Source organism: Chinchilla lanigera, unplaced genomic scaffold, assembly GCF_000276665.1.
Source record: "Chinchilla lanigera isolate Chin_1 unplaced genomic scaffold, ChiLan1.0 scaffold00020, whole genome shotgun sequence".
Taxonomy (NCBI): domain Eukaryota; kingdom Metazoa; phylum Chordata; class Mammalia; order Rodentia; family Chinchillidae; genus Chinchilla; species Chinchilla lanigera.
The window spans coordinates 4,505,935-4,525,386 of NW_004955421.1; the positions used below are offsets into that span (position 1 = coordinate 4,505,935).

Below are 19,452 nucleotides of genomic sequence, written 5' to 3' on the forward strand. Positions count from 1 at the left end.
CTGCTGTTTCATTAATACCTATTAATCTGACATTGTTTCTCTTTGCTTTGTCTTGCAGTTGTTGAATTGTTATTTCCTGGTTCCTCGTTTTTAAGAGATCCCTCCTTTCATGTTCATTAGTGGCAATGCTGTCTTCAAGGTGTGAAAGTCTATCTTCACCTTCGTTCAGGTGGTTTTGCAAGCTTTCAGTGGAATTTTGAAGTTCCTGGATATCTGTTTGCATCTGTTTCATACTTTCTAGTTCTTTTCTGTGTTGTTCCCTGAAGGTTTCATTAAGTTGTCTATGCTCTTCTGTTTTCTTGTCTATGTCATCTCTGGATATGCTGAACATTTCTTTCATTATCATTGTCATTTCTTTTCTCACCTGAGACATTATTTCTGATCTGATGTCTTCTATGGCCCGATGGAGTTGTTTCTTTACTTCAGTTGCTATCATTTCAGAAATTTCAGGTATATGACTTCCAAGCTTTTCTGTGTTGATGCCTCCTGGGCTTCTTTTGGGTGTTGTGGAGGTCTGGGATTGCATTTTGCTCCTTCGTTTTGTCATTTTTGAAGAACCAGAGACTCCCTGTAGTGCAGTCTCACTCCTGATTGTGTGTGAGTGGCAGGGTGAGAGTCTGAAGATCCCCAGTGCTCAGTGTAGCTCCTGTGCTGGTGAGTGATGGCAAGGTGGGGTCCCAGATGCTCCCGACCTTTCTTGCATTCAGGTGGCTCCCAGGAGTGTGTGGGCAGTGTGGGGGAGGTTCATCGGCATTCCTGAGACTGTCTGGGATTTGGCCCAGCTTCCACAAGAGCAGGAGGGGGATGCAAGTTGAGTTCACCGAGGCTTCAGATATTGCCCAGGACAGAGCCTGCTTCCCACACTGGAAGGGGAGGGGTGAAGGTGAACTCCCGGAGGCCACTATGTTCAGGTTTCCACTGAGCTACCAGGGGGGTGTGCGTTGTTCTGGCAGTTACCAGCAAGGCCCCAGAAATTGTCCAGGGATCCACGTGCCTCACACTCTGGTGGGGGAGGCACCAGAGTAGCTCACTGGGTTCCTAAACATGTCTGACATTCAGCCCAGCCTCAGGAGACACACCACGGGTGTGGCAGGGAGCCTACTAGGCCCCACAGGGTGCCCGAGGTTTTGCCTGCCTTACACATTGGTCAGGGAGGCAGAGCCCAGACTTACTGGGCTTCCTGAAGATGTCTAGGGTTTACTCCAGCCCGGGGCAACGCATTATGCGTGTGGCAGGTAGCCAGTGAGGCCCCAGAGGGTGCCTGAGGTTTCGCCGCCATGCACACTGGTCGGGGAGGCAGAGCCCAGCCTCACCGAGCTTCCTGAAGATCCTTCATTTTCAATAATGGATGGAACATCTACACAGAAAATCAGTAAATAAATACCAGACTTGACCAATACTGTAGACCAAGCAGACTTGACATACATATACAAAAGTTTCAAATCAACAGGAAGACATGCACACTTTAAAGGAAAAAGTGAACAAGGAGCATTCTCCAGGATGGATCATATGTTGGGTCACAAAACAAAGTTAAGGAGATTGAAATGATGCCATGTATTTTTTCTGACTACAGTGCAATAAGCTAGAAATCAATAATAGCAATAAAATGGGAAAATTATGAATTTCCAGTTTGGCAGGGCTTGGTCAAGGAATTTCATCTCTGCTGTGCATAATGCCTATCAGCTGGGGTGCTTCAGTAGGGTCACAGGACCCCCAAGTCGCACTTCTGCGTTAACTCACATATTGACCCACAGCTGATGTGACTGTCAGAGCTGTCTGTGTGAGTCTTTCCATAGAAAGCTGGTTTCTTTGGCACAGAGTGGTCAATTTTCCTCCAAACAAATGCCCCAAGAGAATGAGGAAGAAGTTCTGTTGTTTTTTGTGGCCTTTCCTTTAGCATTATTTCCACTGTCACCACAAATCCACACAGATTCCTTATAAAGTCACTTCATAAGGAGAGTGATGGGGGATATTGTGGCATTGATTCTTGGAAACTATCATTACCTGCACAAAAGTAAGTTCATATGTACTCTTTGGCTCCACTGTTTTTTCATTTCCCCATCAAGTAGGAAACCTCATGATGTTTACTCATATGCACTGCTGAAGTTGTAAGGGACAGTGGCAGGAGAGAAGACGGATGACAGAGGTCAGGATGGAAGGGGCTAGAATTTACACTGTATATCATAGGATGGATTCATGTCACAGCCTCTTTAGTTCTTCTCTTCTTCCTCCTGTCCCCCAGCCCCCGCCTCCATGCCTCCTGCAAAGCCTGGAAGTCAGGCTCTCTCTTGGCTGTGAAGTGGGAAAGACACATGCAAGGAAGGGACTGTAACCAAGGGGTGTATGTGGGTTTTGTGAGGCCTGAAGCTCATATAATTGGTGATGGGCAGGAGTTCTTGAAGAAAAAAGTGTAAAATTATGAATACAAATTTAGGTTCAAGGCCTCAGTACAAGTCATGTCAGCAAGGGACCGTCAAGCTTACATTGTATCAGCTTAGTGGTGAGGCCACCTTTGGTGCTTTTACCCTAGTCCTAAAGCTCCCAAGGCCTTCCTTTCTTCCTGCCTGAGATATCAGTGCAGACCCTATACTCTCTTCCTCTTGTTTTCTCCTTGGCTGAGATGGAAAGCAAAGCACAGAAGTCTTGTATTGAAATCACGTGGAAATTTTGTTCTCTTCTTGCCCTAGTAGCATCCAAAAGAACATGGGAATTTCCTCTTTATGCCCAAGACGTCCACGATTTTCCACCATAATCAAGGAAGGGAATTTGGCTGGACACTTTATTCTTTTGGAAATGTGGCACAGGAATATGAATTTCCATAGGCAAAATTACCCTGTCTGGTTGAGTCTAGACTGTTCATTGGCCAACAGACCTGCTGGAGTCCATGCTAACTCCCTGAGAAGCCTCCTGGACTTACTCTATGAGAAGGAAACAAGCTACCTGGAACTTTAGTATGTGTGGGTAGGTGGGAAGAAGCTTACAAACATGGGTGGTGACAGCAAAGAACTTTTACAATGAATAAATTATAACAAAAACGGGAAGGAAACTCTTCTGTTAAAGTCCTACGAAAATAATCAGAGCCACCTAACAATAGTAAATCATCTCCATCATCTGGAGCATAGGGAGGCTACAGTCCATAGATAGAAACATCAGAGAGATGGATTCCAGACTGAAGGAAGCCCCCTAGATACCATGGAGGGAAGAAAGCTCTAATGCCTGGCAGAGTGCTGCTGCCTTATTCCCTGGCTGTCCTCTATGGATAGGCCAGAGCTCAGGCAAACTTTCTGGAAATAATGTGGATTTTGGCATGCTGGGCACTAGGTGGGGCTTTGATTGTGAAAGTCTAGTGTTGGTTAGAGAAAAACACTATTTTCTACAAAGTGTTGGCTGATTCACTCAGAAACTGGAAAAAAAAAAAGCTCTTCTGTGGTAGTGCCCTCACTGTAATGGCCTGCTTGGCTTCCACATTTCCTTTGGGGAAAAAAACTTCAATATGGTCCCATCTCTCAAGCAGAATCTATCTCAAATATAGATTTTTATGACTCCTCAAAAGAAGAAGTTGGAGAAGTGATCAGACTATAGTCTAATTTCTTTAAACGGTGCCAACAATTTATTTGAAAAGTGAGGGGTGAAAGGGTAAGGGAAAAACTGGCTCAGTAGAATGAACCCGGGCCAAAGAAAAGAAAGGATAAAAGCAAAAATAAAAGGAAACCCTGGTCTAGAAAATGCAGAGTGGGCTATTATGAAGAGTCACAATAGCCTGAAGTCTGATTCTTGATGCAACTGGATGATAATTTTCCTCTGACGTATCTCAAAGCTATTCTTAGATAAGAGCCTGAAGGGACACTTGTCATACATGCTTTAGGAAAAAACTTCTGAGAAAGTACTTCTGTACACTGAGAAGTGATTTAAGTAACGATGGACTTCTAAGATCCAAGCACTGTGAACTTGGGCTTTTTTGGAGCCTTAAGAAGGTTCCTATCACCAGGCAGGGAGCTGACTTCTTGGAGTGGGGAGGATAGCAATGAAAGTCCAGGGAACAATTCCCAAGGAGGGGCTTGGCCTTTATTTACTCATTTGCCGCAAAATCCTAATCCAACCTTCCTGTTGTGTCTTTCACAGACTGTCTTTGAAAGGAATTGCCGGTCTGAGGATTGTGCTGCTGACCTGCAGCTTCAGGGTAAACTGTTGCTCTCCAGGTATGTCAGTATTCCGTTCATGATATATTGTTCTGAGAAGCTCATTTTTCTTGACTCCAGATACCAAACCTGGATGTTCATATTGCCTCACCAAATATGGTAAACAGTGTTTTGGTGGGTTATGATGATATTTTGTGGGTTTAAAACAATGTGTTATACTAAACGTGGTAGCACATGACTATAATCCCAGCTACTCAAGCAACTGAGGGAAGATGATTCCATGTTCAAGACTAACCTGGACAACTTAGTGAGTCTCTGTCTCAAAATAAAATTTATAGTAAAAGAAAGACTGGGGTGTAGCTCAGTGTCATAGTGCTTGCCTAGCATGTATAAGATCCTGAGGTCACTACCCTTCCAACAAATATTTTTCAAAAGGTATATTATAAAATAATTTTAACAACAGCCATTACATGGAGGGTATAGTTAGTTTTTGTTTTGATGTTTTGAGATAAAATCTTGCTATGTTGCCCATGCTGGCCTCAAATTGTGATCTTCCTACCTCAACTTCCCAAGTATCTGGGATTGCAACTGTGCGGTACCATGCCTACCTGATAGTTTGGTCTTGTTTGCAATTTTACATATCTCACAGTGAAGCTTATAGTTCTAATTTCTGTATGTAATTGTGTGTTGGAAGAGTATTTTATGTTTATTGATTGTATTAAGTTGAGCCCTATGAGACTGCCAGTATTTCACTTTTTGAGATTCATTATTATGAATTAACTTATTGTTACATAAAAATTCTTTTAATTTTCCCCCCTCATACTTCACAGTGGTGTCTGCTTCAGCAACAGGTAATGTTTCTATGGCAGGAGAGAGGGGAAGGAAAGGGGTAGGCTGTCCTGATCCAAGAAAACAGACCATCTCTTTATTATATCAGGGCTTCCTCCCACACTATGTGAATCCCCCAAGGCTAAAGGTGAACTCTACAGAGGTCTTCTGTTTCCTCTTTGCCAAGTTTTTATTTTAGACTTCTTTTAGGATCTAGATATTGGCCCTGAATCATTTCACCACATTTCAGAGAATGGTTTCCTTTGGTAATAATTCCTTTTGAAGATTATGTTAGCCTCCATAAGATTTACTACCATTTTTTAAAGCAATCATCAGTTTTGATAGTTATTTTATAGAATGCCATAATGTGACCCTTTTCTTTTTGAAACTGAGAGTTAAGTTTGAATGAAATAAAAGAAGTGTCCCATTATGAATCAGTGACTGCACATTTTTACTTTTCATGATAATCTTTTATTCATCAAAGGAAAGTAATACAGTACTATGATTCTTTTTCTTCTATTTAAATGTATTAGAGGATGGTGATGTAATATCCCCCTCCCAACACACATATATTCCTATAAATCACTTAAATATTAATTAGCTTTGCTTTTATTCAGGAAGGAGTGGTAGTGCATGTTTTGCCATGCTTAGAATATTACTTTAAACCCATGGAGTAGATAATAAAATTGTTTAACATAAGGAAGAAACACCTCCTGAGATAATTAGAGAAACCAATTCTAAAGACATTTCATAAACTATCATGTTAATATTATCTCCTAGTTATTGTGGACTGATCAGGCTTGTAATCTCCCAAATGAGTGAACAGCAAAGGCTTAAAAAAATGAGACAAATGGAATGATTTCAGGGCTCCAGGAGGATCAAAACTCTCTCACAGAATTCAAGATTCTCTGGGAGCTAAGACAAAGATCTTCTCTGGGTGGCCTGTATTTATTTAGTTATCATAACAAGGTGAGGATGAATAAAGGTGGGACACTGCCTTGAATGGCAGAGCCATTCAAGGACCTTGGAAGTCCACTCAAGGGCTTCTCCAAGCAAGGCATTATGTTAATTTAGGAGAACTATGTTATCTCCAGGAAGGTCTCCACCCAGGAGTGAGATGTATGCAGCTACAGTCTTTATCTAGTTAATTGAGGTTGGAGCCAGCTGTCCTTAGCTGTGACCTTGCCTTGTCCTTTGAGGCCTCATGGCTTCACCTGCCATTACAGGCCTCAGTGGGACCAGTGACTCACAGAGGTTTACTTACTATGAGTCTACTGCCCATCTGTAGACAAGGGGCCTAGGCCTTGAACTAACTCACAAGTAAACATGAAAAGCCAATTGGTTAATATTAAATCCTGCTCAGAGCTGCTTCATAGTGCTTTCCATCAATGAACTATTAGCTTATTAATTTTAATTTTAAGGAGATCTTCCAAAAAGTAATTTAGGGAAAAAAGTAGCAAGAAATGAAAATATATGGATTTATTTTATCTTGAGACAAACTGTAAATGCTGGAAATTTATTTTAGATCATAGAAAACTTCATGTGGTAGGAAAATACTCGCTTCAGCCAAAATTAAATATTAAGATGGGATGTCCTGATACTCTTGCTACCCATTAATTGATGATCAAATCCATCTCTGTTGAACTGCGCTTTTTGTGTATTAAGTTGTAAAACTCAATGCTTATGGTCAGTAAAGCAACTTATGGCTAAAGCCACTTCAACTGTTCTAGCCTGGCTTTTCAGGAGTATGGTCAGAATCAGATTTGCTCTGTGAACTCAGTAATTGATACTTGTTTTGGCACAGGAGTACCCATGATAGAGCCCATGACAGAATTTCAAGAGATGCTGTGTGGACCTCCACCACAGTGTCTTCCTAAGGGTTTCACTAGGGCAGTTTGGACATAGTTTTTGCTTTTCACATTGTCTTCAGAACCTACTTTCCATATAACATGTGACCTCACTGAATGAAGTCGAAGCAAAGTGGTAACAGGAAGATGCCTCTGATGACTGGACACATGGTAGTGTAAGGTGCTGTGACTCGAAGCTGAGTACTCACCAGGTGGAGGAGCTTGTGTCTGAAGACAGAGGAAAAGGCATCTGGGAGTGAGAGGGTCACCAAGAGTGCCAGGGATCAAGATAAGAAGGTGCTGTCTGTGACCACGACTCATGCATGTCCTAATTTTTCTCCTCAGAGAGTGTGAATTCTGTCAGGAATGTTGTTACATAGAACATTCAGCTCTTTGGTTAAAAGTCCATGGTATTTAATGGGTTTGAGCCTCATTCTAAAATATGCCATTTCCAAAATACCCAGGAACAGGGAAGAAGCTGTTTAGATGGTTTCTATTAAATAGGGCTGAAAATTGCATTTGTAGAAGGATGCAGCTATGTTTTATATTTTGGAATACTCACAGTGCTTAAGAAGGCATCACATGTGATTAGGATAAAGTAAAAGAAACAAAGACTATGACAGTTGAGCTACAAAAAAATTTTTTTTGTTTCTGATGCATCCCGTCAGAGATCAGTGGAATATCTCAGGGCCTCCAGGCTAGCAAACTCCAGCTTAAAAAAATAGGGAAGATGAAAAGATAGTGGAATATTTGTATTTTAGAACCATCTCACAGCCACATAGAATTGTCCTATGGCTATAGCCTTGATAATGCTGCTTTTATGAGAACTGGGTGTGAAGTACATTTCCCAAAATGATTGGTGAGCTCGGAGGTAGCTGGCTCTATCCCATGAAAGAAAGGCCAGCTTTCTGGAGGAGGACCTTCTCACCTTGTCACTTATTTATTTGAAACAAATTGTTGTCCTTCTCAAAAGTGGCTTGTAACCATTGAGTGTACATTGCAGAGTAGAAGTGAAGGTTGTATCATTTGGTGAAGGGGAGGAGTACCTTGTTTCCTGAGCACCTTCCATGCCCTGTGTTCTCTGCAGAGTACTCAGTATGCATAAAAACACTCTCATGTCCTGCCAGCTGTATAATCTTGGACAAGTTGCTTAACATCTCCAGGCCTCTATTTCCTCCCCTGTAAATTAAGAAAATAATTGCAGGCCCTTAAAGGCCCTTATTTTGAATATTTAACACTTTATACATAGTTAAATACTTCTTAAAATGCTTGGCATGTTGTAAGCCCTTGGCAGGTGAGAGCTAGAACTATTTCATATAAGCCTCTCAACAATACTGAGAAATAAATATTATTATACGCTGAAGTGAGAAGAATGTAGAGGCTCAGGGAATACAGATTGCTTGCTCAAGGGCTCATGTTATGGGGAAAAATGAAAGCTGGGAATGTCTGGTTCTACGTTCTGCCTTCTTATGTATACTGGCTTCAGTTGCTGCTAGGTTGGGATATCAGCTAGCTTCGGACCAAAAGTACCAAGGCTGGGGGCCTGGGGTGGGGTGGGGAATCCTCTTCTGTTTGAAAGGGCAAATTTGAAAGGGAGGTGGATGTTTGAAAAATCCATTATCAGAGATGGCTTCCTGCTCTTCCAGCTCACCTTCCCATGTACTGTCTGAGTTGGAGGCTGGGTACTACTTTTTCCCTCTGGAGACATGAGCTACCTGCTCTTCTTGGTTGGCAGCAGACCCTGCATCAAGTTAGCACATTCTTTACCAAAAGGTTGGCTTTTCTTTCCTTAGAGAGCCTTATATTTAACTACGAGCTTATTACTGGCCATGTTAGCAGTTTCTTTGGATGTAACATCATCATCATCATCATCATCATATCATTATTATAATTTTTGGAGGGATGGTGAGTAGGAGCTGATCAGAAGCTTGGAAAACTTGCCCTTGCCAGAGCAGTAGCCATATAATTCTTTTTTCCTTCAGTGTTTGCACCAATTCTGAAAAAGGAAAAATACAAAAGAAGTTTGTTGATTTGGAGTAGCTATCTTTGTGGTTATGCTTTCTGGAATCTGGATACAGGAACAGTTTTCTCAATGGTATATTCTTAAAACAAAGGCAGAGTGCTCCTGTGGCTGGAACTTTCTGAATGCGAGCTGAAGAACTGCTTACCCTCCTCCCCTCTGAGACTACATTTGCCTTAGCTGTGATGGGGGTTTCCCAAAAGTAGGCAGCAGAAGGAACATCAAAGATGAAGGACATGTAGATGGCCTATTGTGAGGTACCTGGCTGAGTATGGGATGGAGGCCCCAGGGTAGGTGACCAGCAGTGTAAGACAACCAAACATTGTTCACACCAGGGAAGAGGTATTGAAAGAGACATACCTTCGAAAGAGCCTGGCATCTGCCTACCTGATAAGAGGTGACGTGGTGCTGGTGTACTCCTTTATTTAACAAATTCTGGTGGGACGCTTCTGTAGATGTCCCCAACCTGGTGGGAATAAACTGGGACACAGCACTGCATCATGACCCTCTCAGTTCAGACAGGAGGCATATGTGTAGGCTAGTCATTGTGATGATGGCAATATGAAGGATTTCAAGGGAGGAGGCATTTCCCAAGGTCTGAATTTGAGTTCCTCAAGAAGCAGACGCTGAAGCAAGGATTTGAGTGCAAACACTTTACGTGAAAAGTGCAGACCTCTTCCCATGAACTTCCTGGGGATGCTTTCATTCCATGTTTGGCCCAACAACCAACATTCTCAGGACTGTGGCAAATTTATTTCCTGGTGCATCTTCCTGCATCTTACTGCTTTTCCCTTTTTTCTGCTAAGAACAACAATACATTACACACATGCAGAAGAGCTTTTGCTTTAGAGCAAACCCATAACCAAGAATAGAGCCAAGAGCTTTGTTCTTGTTTCTATGAGAACAGCAGCAAAGGCAGTTGAAGGTCATATCTCAGCCCATCTCAGGTGGAGAGAGTAAGACCCCTTGATTCCTACATGATCCTGGGAAGGCCCGTGTGGCCATGCAGGTGGAACTAGGGGCCCTGGTTCTGGCCCAGTCCAGGGGGAGGAGCACAGCCTGTAACTCTATGATGCCTCCTCTGTGGTCTTAGAATCCCAGACTAGCTGGAAACAAGGCTAGTGTACAGGTTCTTCGAGGTTTATGGGTTTTATGTATGTACTTGGAGCCACAGCATTTCTGGAGCAGAACAGGAAGTTATCAGGCAGAGATTCAAGTCACTTATTTGAGGTCAGAAAGTTGAATGGCAGAGGCAAGAAAAACACCTGGTGGGTGGCTCCTGAGTCCCGGTTCCAGCAGTATGACCTGTGGCCTGTGTCTTTAAATAGCTGTTGTGAGTTGGGGAACCTAGCCTATCTCTAGATGGAAACGACTTTGGAAATTCCTGTTGCAAGGAGGATCTGATTTGTGGTTTCCTGTATGTGAGGCTAGGGACGGGGGAGCTGCCACCCATGGAACTGACCCTTTTCCTTTGTTGGGCAGGCTCAAAATACTGAGGGAGCTTTTTATCTCCCCCACCCAGAACATATTAACAGCTGAAATCTATCCTGACAAAGAGTGTGTTTCAGGGACAGCCCTCTCCCTACTGAGCAGACATTGACCAAGATTTTCCAGCTTTTACTGTCTGGATGATTGGAAACTCCTTAGAGGGTTGTGGGAGGCAGGACTAAGACAGTAACCATGGCAACCACAGAAAGGCCTGGTGGTGGGTCTTTTTCCTGAGACACTTGGGAAGTCTGGGTCTACTTTGCTATGTGCCTAATAAAATTTTATTTGGTAATATTTGTATTTGCTTTGAAATACAGCCAACTGAGCAGGGCCTGGTGGCACACACCTATAATCTCAATGCTTAGGGAGGCTGAGGCAGGAGAATCACAAGTTTAAGGCCAGCCTGGGCAACTTAGTGACTTAGCAAGACCTTGTCTCAAAAAAATGAAACAGGGTTTAGATGTACCTTAGTGTGAAGGCCCTGGGTTCAATACTCAGTAACACACACACACACACACACACACACACACACACACACAAGAAATATAGCTCATCATTAGAGATTTTCTGGACCCAAGGAAAGGACACTTACCAAAAGGATAAAACCACTGGATCTCTCCCTTCTTAAATATGGGATCCACATTCTGGTTCTTTACTAAAACTTTAGTAGTTTATTCTGTGTCACTATATTCATTGGTCTCTTGCCACTAAACACTAGACTCACCTGTTGTATAGCAGACTTGTAGAAGAGCCAAGTTTCAGAGTTTTGTGATTTCTTCATTTTCTGTAGGTGGTCTTCCCTGACATAGGCTCTTCTTGTTAGCTTGCCCATACCTTCTCCTTAGGGTCTCTTCTGATATAACCTCAGGCAAACCACAGGAATACCCTGCTGAGTTTCTGCTTATGAAAAGCCAAAGATAGCTATAGCCAAGGGGAGGCAATCCTTTTCTTTTGTCTGGAGTAGACACTGACCCCACCACCAGAGCCAAAGGTGAGGCTTATGTTTCACACAAAGTACCCATAAGTCATACTTCACTGCAGTTGCCAGGAGCGGGGCGGTATCCATAGAAGACTTCTAGATTTCATTAGTCTTTTTTCCTGAATTTATTCCAGCTGATCTGCATCCCAGTGGAGCTGGGCAAGTGCTATAGGTGTTTCACCCGAATCCCTTAGCTAAGTGCAGGTGCACCCTTGCCTGCTGTCATGGTGACAGCAAACTGCTTATAGATGTCCCTGCTCTGGTTCTGAGAGTCAATCTTGCTTTGCCTGGGAGTCTGTACCTGCTGGCGGTGTCCCTCAGCCAATGGCTGACCTGGTTTGGGGTGCAGAAGTCTAGAAGTACAGGTTAACTCCATGACACTGTTTAGGTTCCAGAAGCAGGTCAATGACAGACATTACCCAACACCACAGCTTTGCTTAATCTGCTTCCCTTGTTTTCCAGCAAACCACCCAGTCCCTTCTACGAATTCTGTGTCTAAGGAACCCATCCTGAGACACTAGAATTTGTACCACATGTTTTTTGTCTGCTCTTATCTTTCTTGGCGAGGCAGGCTGATTCCTTCTCAGAACTACATGTTTCAAAAGGAAATCAAGTCCAGTGTACTTCTCAGATGTTAGTGACAGGACAGTTGGTGATGGGCTTTCTATTTGTCCTCTTGGAACAGGAGAGGTGATTGGTGTTTTTGTTTCTAAAAATTAGACCATAAAATAATGTATTGGGGGCCCCTTCAGGCTACTCTGTGGCACTTAGGTCTTAGAGATGGCTTCTGGACATTTCTCCACTGGTACTTTGCTTTTAAAGTGGATTATCCAGACCAAAAGGAGAAAGGAAGAGGGACACCCAGTGAAAGATGGCTTCCACTGCAAAGTGTCCTTACTGGCCAGAAAATTTCTCTTGCTTAAGGAAACATAGGATGCTCAGTTGGAATCATCAACTTTCCTTGCCAGAATTTCTGGGCTGGGTTTTGGAAGTTTTCTGTGACAGTACAATTTAGATGAAGGGGGGATGCTGTTATTTCAATTAAGTTATGTTTCTTCAAGGCAAAAAGAAAGGAGACAAATTTCAGATATTTTTATGTTTTTCATGGTGTGGAAGGACGCAAACCATTTGACTTCCTAAGCCAAGAAGAAGGAAATTCTCATTTGTGTTCCTCCCTACTCACACTCCCCAGGTTCAGGTTAGAAGATGGCTCATTATTAGTCTTGTAGCGGTAGAATTGTGGTAAAGGAAACCAGCTTGACTTACTAACGTCTTGTTATTCACCTTTCAGAAACATTCCTACCTGTCCTTCTGGTGTCCAAGGCTGAGCTCATACCCATCCCTCCCCCATCAGAGCCTCTCTGTCTTCGTGAAACCAGTTTCTGCTACTCACCTTTCCACAGGACAGGGGCTCATAATCTGGGGTCTCTATCTGTCCCCCTTTTGATCTGTGCATGGACTTTATGGAATCTGTGAACTTGGATAAGAAAACAACCACAGATTTGTTTGCACTAACTTCAAACTAAAAATCAGCATTTTATTGAATTATGAATGTAAGCTACAAACCATAGTAATATTAGTGTCACCTGGGACTCTGTCACAAGTAGAAGTCATAGCTTTCTTCAAATCAAGTTAGAGTATTGCAGATATTTCAAAATATCATTAACATTCAAAGTTATGGTAATTATTAAATCCACCACCAGATCTTATTATTTAGTATGTTATTTCAAAAGGGAGTGTATATTGTTTTACTACACATTTGTTTAATATAATTTTCACTATTTTTTTGTATAATTAATTTCTTTGTAATCCTGTTTTTTATATTTTGCATTTAATATGTCCTGTATGGCTTGGATCACTAGTGGTACATGCATGACTGTCCCATCAGGCAAATTGTACCAGTGCTGGTAGAAGAGGTACAGTTACGCGTGGGGCAATCATGTATGCACCACTGGAGGTTCAAGCTGCCCGGCAGTGACAAATTATGGCCCCATCGTGAACATGTTACAAGAGTTACTCTGAGAGCAAAAGGAAATAATCCTTTTGTTTCACTACACTGCCAAGAAAGTGTGGTGGTGCAAAAGTAGGTAAAAACCTGTGCTGTCAAAATTTTCTCTTAGATATGTATGAGAGGAGCAAATGTTTTGATTTGCTTTCTGGAGGAGATGAAGTGGTTTTTTAATAATATCTAGAACTGGGAATTCATTTTAAGGCTTTGGTCATTTTTATAAAATGGACAAACTTAGAAGCCACTTGAGAAAGTGTTCCCCTTCTGTGTGACTTATCAATGATAACGCTAATTATGAAGTGTATACTCACTGCTTATTCCTTGTTCATTAATGACACAGGGAACTCCAACAGAGCTTTGATGAGCTCAATAAAATAAGTGTTTTGAACCCAGTGCAGAGAGGCTGGCATTGTGGTCTGTGTGGGCAGCCACACTGTGGGCAAGTCACGAGGCTGCCTAAGGTACTGTGGCTGGGTAATGTGTGTCACTGCCACCCTCGGGCTCCCAGAGAGCTGGAGGCAGAGGTGGAAAGAGCTGTTTCCCTCGCTCCTGCTGCTGCCTCCCTTTATAGAAGAAAGATTGTGCAATCCTAAGAAACTTGTAGTTTCAGTATGTTTTCTTGCCTGTGACCACTTACATCTCATTTGATTCTTGAACTAGAACCAGGGAAATATTGTAACCACAGCAGTTACCTGCTGAAGGACCATGGAGGCCCTCCTGGTGTGGGTTCTCTTGAGTTGTCTAGCTTGCCAGCTTCTGTGAAATGCAGAGCAGCAGCTTGCGTGCTGAGTGTGGGCAGATGAATGGCAGCATGTGTGGCATAATATGGCAGTGTGCCATTGTTGGGTCAAGTCATGCATCGTTACGAGCCATCCTGTCCTATGACATCAGACCTCTGTGAAGCCCGCAGATCTGGGGAATTCCTTTGCCCCCTCTCCCAAATATTCTTTGTCTTTAATCCAGTTGTTACAGTGAATGAACCTGATTTGTTCCAGATGTCCTAAGATTTAGTGACGCCGGAAACGGCTTCTTAAAGTAAAGGCTGATGAGGACTCGAATTCCTCTGTTAGCTGGAAACTAGCATTTCTTTTCACAGTCACACAGATGGGGCAGGAGGAGGGAGCCAGAGATACCTAGAGGGACAAGGAGGGGCTCTGTGGCTTGCTATGTTTGCCTTGTTAGAAGATGGTTTTTGAAGCAAGTACTGATTCTGCTATTACATGAGTCATTAAATGAGCTACAGCTGAAGTCAGCGGGGACCTAGGTATATTATGTTTTAAAATAGCATATTTACTTTAATTATCTGAATATTGCTAGAGGAACCACTATTTGACTCAGATCACCTTAGTATGTACTTTTTTCTTTCTCTCATTTTATTACCATAAAACTGCCTAGGTGTGGACATAAGGGAGGTGATGGTGCCTCCATGAAAAATGGGTTTTCAAACCAGAAGTTCAGTTCCAAGAAGCATTTCCCTGACACTGTGTCAATCTTAATGGATATCTTACAGAGGTACTTACTTCTGACCTCTGGCTAGAGCCAATACCCATGTGTGTCTGTTTTATGTGATTGGAGGAGATTTATAGGGCACAGTGAGATGTGGAGACACAATATGGCATAATAACCCACTGCTGGAGAAAGATAGAATGTGCATGTACATGTACATAGCATATTCTGTTCAATGATATTACTATTGGTTTTTGTGGTATTTGAGGATATAAACAATAAGAATATTAAAGCTATATATAGCTTCCCTTTTCTTCAGGAGATGTGTTCCAAGACTAATAACAGATTCATGAAGCCATGGATAGTACAAAACTTATAACTATATACTTTTTTTACCCATAGATATGATAAAGTTTGATTTATAAGTTAGGCACATTAAGAGGCCAGGGATATAGCTCAGCAGTACAGCGCCTGCCTGGCAAGCACAAGATCCTGAGTTTGTTTCCTAGCATCAAAAAAAAACAAAAAACAAAACAAAAAAAAGCTGAACAAGAATAAAAGTGAAATAGTATGATTGTAGCAATATACTGTAATAAAATTGTCAACATTAGTACTGTTACACTTCGGGGCCAACATTAGACAAAGCAAGTGTTACTTGACACAGCATTATGATACTCATAACTAAGATGGTAGCTAAGTGACTAATGGGAGTAATACATACAATGTGGATATTAGGACAAAGAGATTCACATCCCAGGAAAGACGGAGTGAGATGACATGAGATTTCATCATACTACTCAAAATGGTTCTTAATTTAAAACTTACGAATTGTTTGGTTCTGAAATTTTCCTTTTAGTATTTCTATTTAATATCTGTTGACTGTTGGTAATTGAAACCATAGATAGCAAAATCATGAGTAAAAGAAGACTACTGTATTTAAATTGTGGATTAAAACAAAAGCAGGAAATAATTAGTGTAGGCCATTTGCTATTCAGATATTTTCAAGTATATTTGAAAGCAAACAAATGTCCAGATAGATGCTCATGGGACCCTGGGACCAACTAACTAACCCATCACCCTGGAGATTGGCTGATGGTGGGCCAGAGTTCTGGGGAGTGTAGCCAGAGAATCCAAAGGGAGGGCAGCTGGAACAGAAGCTCAGGGCTGCACAGGATAGGTGGCATGGACATATTAGAGAAGTAGATAGATCCTGCTGTGGCACTAAGCTGAGCAAGGGGAAGCATGTCACATGGTATGAAACGAAAGAATCTGGAGCTGGTCGGGATGAGGAACATCAGAAGGGTTAGAGCAGGTAGTTCAGGGCTGAGGCTATAACCCCAGGAGGTCACCTGTGGTTATGTGGGTGAGCTATAGGATAACCATATGACAAGAGGAATATATTAAAACATAAAATTAGATTTGATTGTTTAACTCTTATTAGTATTATATCGTTTGGTACAGTATCGTTTTTACTTTTAAATACATACTTCATTTCTCTCATTCTCTTCTTTACTTCCTGCTTCCTTCCCTCCCTCCCTCCCTCCCTCCTCTCTTTCTGTTTCTCCTCCTCCTTTTCTATTCTTACTTTCTCCCCACCCCTACTGTTCCTGCTGAATATCATATCCAAAGCCTTGAGCATTGTAAGCATGCAGCCTGCCACTGAGCTGTATCTCAAGCCCCTCTTTTGAATATGCATTCAATAATCTTTTTCTTTTAACAAAAAAGGGAGTGATTTTTATTTTGGGGTTCTTGGTTAGTAAAATAAACCTTTGAATAACACCACCTTTTAAATCAGGAAGGTTTAATAATTTTTTTTTATAGCTGTGAGAATTTATTTCAAAGTAATTTGTCATTTTAGTGAAATATAATCTAACATAATTGGCTGTCACTAGCTAGAAAGGGACAGCAAGACCAAAATAATTTCCCATCCCTGTGGGAAGGACAATTTTTTTTGTTTGTTTTGTTTTCCGGTACCGGGAATTGAACTCATGACCTCGCACTTGCCAGGCAGGTGCTGTGCTGCTGACCTGAATCCCCAGCCCCAGGAAGGACAATTTTGAAGCTCATTCTGGATTATTTTAAGATCACTAACTCTACTGCAGTCCTTTGGTGTACTTTCAGCTTTGGTTGTCTGGAATCCTATGACTCAAGAATGACTGTGATAAGTTGGAGAACAGTATTCTCCAGTTGAGAATAATAGACTGAGAGCCTTAAAATATGACGTGCCACTCTGCTCACCATCTTTTTTCCTGGGCTCACAGAGGCTGACTGCAGAAAACTATGTTTCCTGGGCTCCCTTGCCAACAGCGTCCCTTTAAATCCAGCCAGTGGGAGGGAGAGAGAAGTCAGGGTGTTTCTTCCTAACCCTCCTGCACCAGGCAGCATCCTTTGCAGTGCCTGCTGTCCCTCTGTGGTCTCAGCTTCTACTTGGAAGTCCCAGCTGCAGTCATCCACCTTCTCCCTCTGCATCCTCCAGCCGTAAGGGTGTCAGTGACTTCTAGTATCTGGTTTTCCTCATCTCTCTTTACTTTTTCTGGCTGTTTCTACCCATTTAAATCCCTTCTAGTGAATTATCTGGACCCTGGACCCTAGACCCTAATACACAGTAAGCTTCGGTCCTGATACTGAATGCCACTAGGCAAGTTAGTACCACTTGTTAACAAATATATTAACAAGCCACTTACTTTATTTAGTCCTTAGTGTCTGCATCTGTAAAACAGAGAGGAGGTTGATCTGTTATTGATTCTCTGGTACCTTTTGGCTTTGAAATCCTATGGGTCTCTAAACTTTGACCTTATGACACAAATTCATAAAAATGGGTATATTTTTCTGTCTCCATTATGCAGATAGTTTTTATTGTTTACTTCCCAGGACATGGCCTTGTCCTTCATAGTCCCCTGTGTATAGCCTTTAAAGATGGCATTTACCTGGCATATTACTACTAAAGGCAGATGTTGGTAGTTTTATTCTTTGATATAAATACAGAAATGTTGTGGTTTTGAGAGTGGAATTTTATACTATTTTAATGGATCACTAAATTTCTATAAAGAGTAGTTGCCACTGTCACAGAGGAAAGGTTCTAATCTAGCTCTTTGAATGGAAAAGCTTGTGTAAGGAATGCAGGGGCTTTTGAATAACTGTCAGATGCAACAAGAATTCTCATCTCCTGTGATAATAAGGAGTAGACACCTTAGCAACATTCTAGGGCCAGATGTTACAAACAAAATTGTGCTCTGGTGGTATCTACAGCTACCTTCCTAGGTTGGGCAGCTGAAGGTAATCTTTTGCCAAGTACATGCCTGCAGAGAAGAGCTCAGACATTGGTACTTGCTGCTGTCTCTGTCTTCTCAAATTGATCCCTAGTCAATCTCCCTAAAGTGAATTGCCCAAAGGGCACACCAAAACAGGTACCCCTCAGGATCAGCAAGGATAGTGTTAGCACATTAAGTGAGGGCAAGGCACATTAGTTTAGGTCAGTGGCAATATTTACAATAGTCACCAACCTGTGCAGCATGGGCATACCTACCCTTAAGAACAGTTGCCAGTTGTAGGTAGCTAGTGCAGCTCTCCTGATGTTTGGAGTACCCACACTCACATTTGGCAGAATGATGAGGACTAAGTGGACCGGAAGCATCAATTGAAACTGAAACTATGGTACCTGAGTTGTGTCCTTGTGAGAGTTGCTTGTGGTCATAAGGATGGAGTAGAGTTTATCAAGAGGGAGCCTGGGACCCCCTTCTTCAGAGATAACAGAATTAACTGTTGAAGTCTCCTGCCAGGAACAGGCCTTATTCACGGGGCCATTTTCCTATTCAGAAAGCTGGAACAGGACCCCATAGCAGGCAATATCAGTGCTATCTATAGCTTTTTCATCCGTAACCTACGTTCATGATCTGCCGCCCAACTACCTGGAAGTGCATCTCTGACACCTCTGCCCACCAGGTAAACCAGAAGTTCCACATGTAGGTATCGCCCCCTGTGGCTGCAACAGCCCTCAACCAATGACTGCCTGGAGTCAGCACATAAATATTCCTTCACACCACAGATGGGCTCTGCAGTTTCTCAGAGTGTCTCAGCAAGATCAAATTCCAGGTGCCCAAGTGGTGACTGGCTTGATTTCACAGCCCTTACTGGTTGCCTGTCCTTTTGTGTCTTCTTTCCTCCTTCTCCACTAGGGTTTTGTGGGACCACTTTACAAATAGATGACTTGCTCCGAAACCTTTCTCAGCATGCTTCTAGGGAAGCCCATGCTAAGACATTCCTGTTCCCTAGATCCACATAGCTGGCATTCTTTTTCTCACCACATCGCATGTAACACATGGAGTTCGCTTGCCAGTGTTACAACTGTGGGCATCAGATTTTGGTGAAACACAGACATTTTGCGGTAAAGGAAAGCTCACATGTGGTACACCTATCCCTTTTTGCATTTCACAGTATTCAGTGGAGCATATGAGTTTTAGGAGAAAACATTTTCAGGTTTTTTTGAAGTGCTGGGGATTAAACTAAGGACTTCATGAGTGCTAGGCAAGCAATGTTAAAATAATCATTGAGATTTTTACATTCTTTTGTGTGTCTGTGTGTACACCGTCTTTGAAATTTAATGTGTATTGTGTACTTAATTCAGACCAGCCACATTTAAAGGTTTACGTGCCATGTGTAACTAGTGGTTACCGTACTGAACAGCACAGGTCTAGAAC

General features: G+C 42.2%; 1 protein-coding gene across 1 annotated transcript in view; it reads left to right on the top strand.

Annotated features, from left to right (window-relative positions):
- The window catches only part of Itga9 (integrin, alpha 9), a gene marked incomplete at its 5' end in the record, with an annotated part of 332,049 nt that overhangs the window by 174,882 nt on the left and 137,715 nt on the right, over positions 1–19,452 (top strand). The window contains 1 exon segment of the mRNA XM_013513777.1: positions 4,123–4,199. Coding sequence (XP_013369231.1) covers positions 4,123–4,199 — 77 coding nt within the window.